The 8742-nt window shown below is 43.5% G+C and overlaps 2 protein-coding genes across 5 annotated transcripts in view; both read right to left on the bottom strand.

The window, feature by feature from the left end:
* The window catches only part of baiap2b (BAR/IMD domain containing adaptor protein 2b), an 87267-nt gene extending 87237 nt beyond the window's left edge, over positions 1-30 (bottom strand). For all 4 annotated transcript variants that reach the window (XM_075458310.1, XM_075458311.1, XM_075458313.1 and 1 more), the window contains exon 1: positions 1-30. This exon is cut by the window's left edge and continues 365 nt beyond it. The gene's annotated coding sequence lies outside the window, so the exon portion shown is untranslated.
* A 658-nt stretch (positions 31-688) lies between these two features.
* On the bottom strand, positions 689-7905 carry chmp6b (charged multivesicular body protein 6b). The gene is made up of 8 exons (XM_075458326.1): positions 7532-7905; positions 7003-7112; positions 4847-4934; positions 4509-4595; positions 4370-4435; positions 4203-4283; positions 4040-4112; positions 689-1915 (listed from the first exon to the last, which is right to left on the bottom strand). The coding sequence occupies exons 1-8, from the start codon at positions 7592-7594 to the stop codon at positions 1866-1868; spliced, it is 618 nt and encodes a 205-aa protein (XP_075314441.1). The 5' UTR covers positions 7595-7905; the 3' UTR covers positions 689-1865.
* Positions 7906-8742: the final 837 nt, after the last annotated feature.

Genomic DNA, 8742 nt, shown 5'->3' with positions numbered 1-8742 from the left:
CATAAAACATAACAGTTTTGAAGATATTAAGTTATATTTATTTAAACAAATTAAGTAAAGTCTACTTGTTTTTCATAGGCAGGAACATCATTTTACTCAAAATTTTAAGTAAATTTTATATATCTGTAGTATTTGCTGTTATGAAGTAACTTAGTAGATATTAACGCTACACTTTCAGAGTAAAGTTTATGTAGTATTTCTAGGTTTATGTACATACAACCATTAAACATTTAAATTGTATGAGGAAACCGAAGTAAAACTTACTCTTCCCCCATAATTCATCTATTACGTTCATAAAATGTTTAATTTTACTTGAGAAGCTCTAGTTCTTACTGAATCTTAAAAAATACAAAGGTAGAAATTATGACAGTTACTCTAATAGAGTTTACTTCACTTTTTTCAGTGCAGAACTTTTTATCTGAGACATTTAAGAGGGGGGGGTTACTGAGCTAAAGTGTTGATTATATACGTTCCAAAACTCCATGTCAGCAGAGCACTACGGAAGCTACTTCATGCCCAAAAAGTTTAGCTTTGCGTCGCCCGGACTGGGAAGAAGGAGCCGAGATGAGAGAGAATAACACAAACTGGACCCCAAACATGCCAGAGTCGGCCCCCCTCCAGCTGCTAACTGCTGCCACCTTGTGTCCGACGGCTGAATAAGAACCTTTGAGCTGCAGCCGGACAGAAATCAGACAATAAAAAAAACACTTTTATTGTAAAAAGAATGTACAGAGAGATTTCCGAGCCAACTTTAAGTCTGATGCTGCAGCCTGACAGAGTTAGTCATCGGAGTTTTCGGAGCTTAAATGATTTACAGATTAGTTCCGTGGATCTTCAAAGATACACGAGCTTAAGCCCCGTGGATGTAGGCCACCACTCCTGCGGCGTATCCACACACCAGCCAACCTCGGCCTGTTTTACACAGTTAAATAATTACAGTGCTGATAATACTCTATGGGTGCAGATCCAGGTTCTGTCAAGTTATCGGCTTGGGCAGATTACAAACTGTTGTCTGGGTGTCAGAGGTAAGCCCACATATGATATGATTAGCCCTTTCTCCAATGACACCGAACTAATCCACAAGGGGAGCACCAAATTAGATTAGTTAAGCTGCTTGAAAAAGGGTCAGACGGAGAGAATATGCTGCGAAACAGATGCTTGCACAGATGTTTTGGGGGTTTTTTTGGCAGAAAGTTTCAGGATGAACTTTTGTGAAAGCAAAGGCAGCAAAAAAGCCTTACGGAACGCAGCTTAAAGGGTCAGTTCAACCAAATTATGAGAGGATTCTGTTTACACAGTCCATGGTATTTTCAAAAGAGTCAATCTTATCAAATCACTTCTTTTTTTTTCAGTTAAATACAAACATCTGGAGTGTTTTTCTTAATGTCAGAAGCTTAAAAAGGTTAAAAAACAGTAGAAATGTAAAATATGCTGCAGCAGATCCGTGAGCAGGTCGGTGGGTCACCATCCTTCACGAGCCTCACAAAAAAAAGCAAAACCAACACAAAACACAACAACACGCAGGTCTGGAAATAAGACGTGAACTGTCCCTTTAAGATATTCGCTTACAGACTGCATCCAAAGATCATCTGATGGATTTATCTGAGATACATTTGATATACGTGCATTTAAGTCGGGTTCATGAGTATAAAATGATAAACACAGAGTCGTATGATGAATCAAACTAAAGTTAGGCACAATTATCTGATCTCACAGGTTTCCATGGGTCAAAGGGCGCCGCGGCGAACCGGTCCGACCTTCAGACGAGGACGGGGGGGCGGCCGGGTGGGATGTGGGGTCACCTCAGAGCGGCCACTGTGGCCTCCGAGCTGAATGTTCGGGAAGGAGGTCGCCCGGCCGGGTTCCTACGCAGCGAGCAGCTCGCGCTCCGGCTTCTTCCGGGGTCGTTCCCGCTCTGAAACAGAAGCACGAACACAAACCGTGAGACCGTGCTCACGCCTGAACTGCAGCGGGCAGAGGCTGAGCGAGCAGTCGGATCGGAGGACAAAGAGATCCTGACTCTGAATGCAGAGGAAATTCGGATGTTTTGGGGGTTTTCCTGCAGTTATTCGTCCCTTTCATGAATATAAGACTACTTGGATCTGCCCCGGGGCCTCCCAGGAGGCATCCTAACCAGATGAGCCACCTCAGCCGACTACTTTTCATTAGTTCTCCAAATATTGAGCTTTATACATACATTTATATATATATATATATATGAATATATTCAGGATCCGTTCATGGATCTTCTCCATGAATCAGAACTCTTCTGTAACTGCCAGTTTCTCTCCCAACTCTGCAGAAATCAACACGTTTCCTTCTTCTTTATGCACTCTGTGCTCTTCTGTGTTCCAGAAATAACTTGGGCACCTTGTCTGGGCTTCACTACTGATAGAAATACCTGCAAAAACCCTGATTCAGCGTTTTCAGAGGTCTGTTTCAGGTTCTGATTGAAGTGATGACGTGCAGGTAAAGTCATTCTGTAGCTCTGAAACGCCTCCTTGTGGACAAAAGAATAATGTTCACCAGCAGTACTTTGTGTGTGCTGAATATGTCGGGAGTTACAGTGACAGATATCACAGTTTAAATCAAACAGGTCGCTCCTATAAATGTGGAACCGGACCCAAATAAACGAGGAAAAGCAGCTTTTTCTGCTTCATGCAGCAGTCTGACCCACGTTAGCCTGTGAAATGCAGCCTGCCCGGTGTTTGTTGGCACAGCTGTGAGGCACAGCATCATTTCGTGTCAACAACCTTCCAGAACCCAGACCCATCAGCTCAGGGGCCCCGCGTTTTTACAGAAAACTGTGCAGCGGTGTGACTTTGCATGCTATTAAAGCTGAAGAGAAGGTCCGGGACCGCAGGCCTGTGTTCATTCACAGCACACACATCAGTCAGGACCGCTCATACAAACACCTGGGCGACGCCGTCAGCTGGAAGGTCCACGCTGACCGGCTCTGTTCAGAGCAGAAACGGCACTTTCTGTGGAAGGCGTGGAGCACAGAATCATGCTTTTATTTCACCAGGCTGCCCTGGAGAGCCTCATCAGTTAAACCTGAATGTGCAGCACTTTGATCTCCTGTAATGACCTCTGACCTCTGCGATGCTGATGCACGTGTGCATCTAACTAAGGCTGTGTTCGAAACCGCATACTACATACTCATCGATCAGACAGTATGCAGTGCGTTTACCCACAATGCATTTCGCTCCTGCCCGAGCCGAAATCAGCTGATTTCTCTTAAGCTCTAAACTTTGTAACTTTAGCAACATTAGAAACATTTTCAGGTGAGAAAGTAGTCGTTTAGATCCCCAACGTGTTGAAAATCTAGCTACTAAGCTAGCCGCAGTGAGCAACGCACTTCCGGTTATTTTCACAGAATAAAATACCCGTTGCCTTTTATCATAGGGAAAGCCATTACGATACAATTGGTGCTCTTGTTTTGAAAACAGGAAGTGGACCTACCCTCGTTGTAGCTAGCTTGAAACTGCCGTTTTGACAGGAAATGACGATCGGCGACGTCACGTTATGTTGCATCTTGGGTAGTTTGAGTACGCGTAGTAAACTCATGATGCATACCCAACATTTCAGCGAATCTAGTATGCATCCGGGAAAAAAGTCAGTATGAGTAGTAGGAGAAGTATGCGGTTTGGAACACAGCCCAGGTGAGAAGCGCAGAGCTTCCTCCATCTGAGGGGATACCATTAACGACTCGTTTCTAAATGATCACAAAGCGGAGCTCAGATCTATTCCACGAGACGTTCAATGTCAGCAGCAGCGTGGTTCAACCCTGCGCTCTCTTCACAAAGAGTTTGAGCACAACACCGTTGGTCACAAGCCAAACTCGACCCGGGGCTCGGCCTCTGAGCAGATCACACGTGAAACATCCCAGATTAGATCCAGAACCTAATGCAGAGTAACGCTCAGAGAAAAACGCTGATGCTCGCCGGCTCAGAGTCACGAGCGGATTGTGGAAGTCGGACTCATCGGGCCGTTTCCGGGTCAGAACGGCCACCTAAAGACACGATGTGAGAGAACAGACCTGCTTCCTCCTCGGTGGCCTCGGGGACTTCTGGAAGCTGGTCTGAAGGAACCTCTGGAAGCTCGACGTCTCCCTGAGAGAAACGGATCAGAACCGGCATGAAAAATCAGCGCACTGCCTCTGGGTCACCTTCCCTTCTGTGTGTGTTCCACCTGGAACTGACCTGAGTGATGGCCTCCAGCTCAGCCAGAACCGCGTCTTCGTCCTCTGAAGTCAAAGAACCGGCCAGCATGTCGTCGATTTGCTGCAGACACACGAAGAAGAAAAGCTTTGAAGTAAAAGAGAAGGAGGAGGCGGACCTTTGAATCCGGGAAACGCAGACGGACTCACCCTCTGGTACTCGATGGCATCTTGGGTTTCATCCATGATCCGCTCCACCTCCTCCACAGACATCACCTGTAAGCAGAGTCGAGCGCAGCCGTCAGCGCTCCGCCTCAGCCGACACCTTTCAACTTAAAGCGCCACCCACCTCGTGCATCTTCTTCAGACAATCGTTTCCCACTTTCAGCCCGTCTATGACTTTCCTCTCGATCTGAGCGAACTCCAGGTCCTGAACCTGAAACCAGCAGCAGAGGGAGGAGTTAAGAGCCGCCTCAGCTCGCAGCCTCAGCTCGCAGCCTCAGCTCGCAGCCTCAGCTCGCAGCCTCAGCTCGCAGCCTCAGCTCGCAGCCTCAGCTCGCAGCCTCAGCTCGCAGCCTCAGCTCGCAGCCTCAGCTCGCAGCCTCAGCTCGCAGCCTCAGCTCGCAGCCTCAGCTCGGAGCCTCAGCTCGGAGCCTCAGCTCGCCGCCTCAGCTCGCCGCCACTCACCATCCTCTCCAGGTTGCTGATCTGGTTCTCCGTCTTGTCCAGCAGCTGGTCCTGGTAGCGCTTCTTCTTCAGCAGGAGGAGTGCTTTCCTGTTCGGGTCAACAGTCACTTTAAGGAAACGCTTGAAAGCTCAAACCAGTAAAAGGAAAAAGTAGTTTAAAACTCACAGTTTACCAAAGATTTGCTTCTTAAACTGTTTGGACTTTGGGGGATAATTCAAAGCCAACATTTAGCTGAAAATAGAACAACATTTTTTATCTTTTATCGACTGCCAAACATCTGTAAAAAGCCACCTGGTGAAGACAAACTGCTCACTTTTCTCAGTCAATGCAAAGAAATCAAATCAAGTCAACATGTGCAAAGATGACATCATCGTTCCCGTTACTTCTGAGCACTTTAAAGGGATAGTTCGCCTCTTTTGACATGAAGCTGTATGACATTTTCTTACCCCCTGCTGCGTCCTGTGAGCCGAGTTCCAGCCTCGTTTTGGTGTTGATGAAGGTAGTCCGGCTAGTTGGCTGGGGTTTAAACAATAAAGCGCCTTGCTTCTCAAAACAATATGCGTTCAACAGAGTAATACATTCGCATCACAAAATGGTTCTCCAGGAAAAACACCGAAACAAGTGCGGCAAATGTATTACTCTTTTGAACGCATATTGTTTTGAGAAGCAAACTCGGCTCACAGGACGCAGCAGGGGGTAAGAAAATGTTCATAAATGATGTTGCTAATATGGGATGTCATACAGCTTCATGTCACAAGAGGCGAACTATCCCTTTAAGCTGTTCAGCTGTTCAAGCTTCTGAGGTGCAGACTTTACATCGAAGCTTAGACTCTGACAATTTTCTCCAACTTAATGAGAAGGAAACAGAAGTAGCAGATTTGGACCTATGATCATGGAAACTCTGGCTCCTTTCAGAGGCAACTTTCCCCTCAGTTTTTGCTTTGGATGCTCATTTCCAGTCTCTGCTTCGCTCTTGTTGAGTCTCATCCTGTCCCGCTCTGAACTGGACGCTGGTCTTCATGCATTTATTTCATCAGGTTTTCCATCCTTGCGTCCCCGGCAGGTCCCTGAGGTCATGTGATGGAGGCTGAGAGCTAAAGGAGACATCGGACCCCAGACTCTGGAACTCTCTCCCACTGAGCCTCAGATCTTTTTCAAAAAGCAGCTAAAATCTCAGCTTTTAAAGTTGCTTTTGGTTTTTTTCTTTAAGCACTTATCTTAAAAAGCTAAAATACAAATAAAACTTTACTTTTACTTTACTTCCACTAACGTCTGGAGCATGTTTTGGAGTGTTATCAGGTGACATAGTCTTTCCAATGACTTCTCGTTGCAATAAACCGGTTTAAAGCTTCCTATTTTTCATCTGATGACAGAACAAGTTTCCCAAAACTGAGACGGGGGGGGGGAATAAGACTAAGAATAGGAGAGGTTGTGTAATTCTAAACTAAATTAGATTTAATGGTCAACAGGCCAGTAATGTGAGTCTTTCTGAGGTAAACAACCTTTAACATCAATACAGGATCAGAAAATCAGAGAAATCTGTGTACACAAGCTGATCTTCAGGCCCTCAGACATGATTATGCTGAAGATGGACTCAGTTACAGCTCAGTTTATACCTGAAACCACAGCAGAAAGTTGAAGCCTTCTGTCCTGCAGCTGTCCATTTCTCAGCCTCTAAAGGAGCTAAAAACATAAAACAGAAGCTCTTTGGGAGGTTAAAGCCTCGGAGTTTATTGTAAATGACTGACTTTGCCCTCGTGTTTATCGATATCAGTTTGTTGATGAGATGCTCGTGTTGCACCAGGTTGTAACCGCTGAAACTGAACACTGTCCTGTGCTCTGACCAATCAGAAGCTGAGATTATTTTTGGAAATCGTGGTTGCCGAGTCCTCCGGGCGAAAGAGAAGAAGAACTATTTGATGTGTTATCAACAAACAGTTTAAAAGCCTCTGATCTGTGAGGGTAAAGAAGTGGCTCCATTCATGCTGAACTAAAAATAAAGGAGGACCACACGGCGCCATACAGATGAATTTTTTATTTCAGTCTTTAAACTATTTCAGTTAAGTGTTCAGATAACTTGCAGCTTTTCAGTTCAGATTTATTTACATATAATCAGGCTCTCTGTATGCCTGAACGGTTTAGTATTTTTACTCACTCTTTCTTGCCATCCTTCAGCAGCTGTTTGGCTAAAAGTCTCTCCTTCCCCAGCTGCAGGTTGATCTTCTTCTGGTACTGTCTCAGTTTATCTCTCTGCTGTTTCAGTTGCTGGGAAGAGGAAACAGTCATGAGCACACAAACCACCTGCAGACATACTTTAAACTACACACAACAGCTTTGTGTTGTTCTAGTTTCGGATACCCGAGCTGTCAGGAGCAAAATGCACAATAAAACTAAAGCGTCAAGTTATTTTTAAATCAAGCAACAGGGCCAGGATTACGTAAATATCTGAACTAATTCTTTACAAGTAGATTCGTGTTGGATTGTTTATATTTTTTCTTATAAAATGATGCCGAATTTCAGAGAAGCTAATAAAGAACTATCAAATGTTAAATAAAGTTGTGTCAGATATCTACAAACTATTATTGATACGCAACAAGGTTAAAGTAGCGCATTTCTCAAAGCAACGTCGGGCTCTTATTTACAGTTTGGTTAGCCTGCTAATGCTAGCTCGCTGTGACACTTACCAGAACGGCTTTGTCCTGCTCCGTCACCCGGGACTGTTTCTTTTTTCCAAACAGATTTCCCATCCCGACACAGCATGCCAGCTACGACCTGAAACCGGGCGAAGAACAAGAAACTGTGTCAAAATGAAACTATTCTCAACAGGCTGAGTTCAGCAGCTTTTCCTCCATTATTTGTGAAGTCATCGGCGTCCACACCCACATCAGGAAGGACAGTGTCTGGGCGGGGACAAACGCTTCTAAGATGGTATTTAAAAAAGTTAAAAAGTCCATGAAATGAATTTAATCAAACTGTTTTATCATAATTAAAAATAATAATCGCTCATATAAATAATCTTCCTGCTTTGAGCGAAACAACCGACGAGTCAATCACAAAACAAACTGGATTTAATGTACGTAGAACACTGCCCCTGGTGGCCAAACAGAAGAACTGCATCAGTCTGTTTTTCAAGCAAGCGTCAATGTAGAAATAAATACATCCGGTTTAACCTTTCAAAATAAACAAAGTGCAAACCTGTGCGATTAAAAAACATTAAATATTCATCAAATTAAAGTCAAAGTAAAGTAAAATACTGTTTACTGCTCGAGATCAATATATTTTAACTTAAAGTGAAAATATCAAAAATTGCATTTATTTGATCGAATATTAAATATATCAACCACATTTTAACAGTAAATGACATTATGAATGGGGTTAGCGGACCATGCTAAAAAATAATAACATAATAACAGTCTAAAGCTGGATTAAAACAGTACAACAGGGTATAATTTATCCATACCAGTTTTGAATCTTCGTATTATTATAATTTGGAACTCTTAAAAACTCTCTAAGAATAAATGATTTTGTGACATTTGGTCATAACTCATCACAAAAACAACTGGCTTTGATTTGTACAGGATTAAAACAGGATCTGGAATACATAATTGACTTGACAGTTGTCTTGTATTACACTTTTTTCCTTTCATTATTTATTTATGTTTTACTATGTATGTTTTATCATTTGCTTGCTGGAGGTAATGTATTGTTTTTTATATAAAGAAGTCAAAATTCGATGTAGATTTTAGCAGTTTGATCGCTTTATTTTCTAAAGTATTTACCGGAAGTAAGTGTATGTTGCTATGCCTCGTTCTATGAATGACAGCTGCAGTTCTTCAGAGTATCCGCTAGAGGGCAGTGGACAACCATTGAGAAAAAACTGGAGCTCTTAAAGTGA

Source organism: Odontesthes bonariensis, chromosome 23 (genome assembly GCF_027942865.1).
Source record: "Odontesthes bonariensis isolate fOdoBon6 chromosome 23, fOdoBon6.hap1, whole genome shotgun sequence".
Lineage (NCBI taxonomy): Eukaryota > Metazoa > Chordata > Actinopteri > Atheriniformes > Atherinopsidae > Odontesthes > Odontesthes bonariensis.
This window is presented reverse-complemented; position numbering and strand designations above follow the sequence as displayed.

Excerpts from the sequence above, each read along its gene's own strand:
- chmp6b (XM_075458326.1), bottom strand. The coding sequence starts at position 7,594 with ATGGGAAATCTGTTTGGAAAAAAGAAACAGTCCCGGGTGACGGAGCAG. Across the intron at positions 7,113-7,531 it reads AGCAGGACAAAGCCGTTCTG|CAACTGAAACAGCAGAGAGA; the intron begins GTAAGTGTCACA and ends TCCTCTTCCCAG. Across the intron at positions 4,935-7,002 it reads CTGAAGGATGGCAAGAAAGA|GAAAGCACTCCTCCTGCTGA; the intron begins GTGAGTAAAAAT and ends TGACCCGAACAG.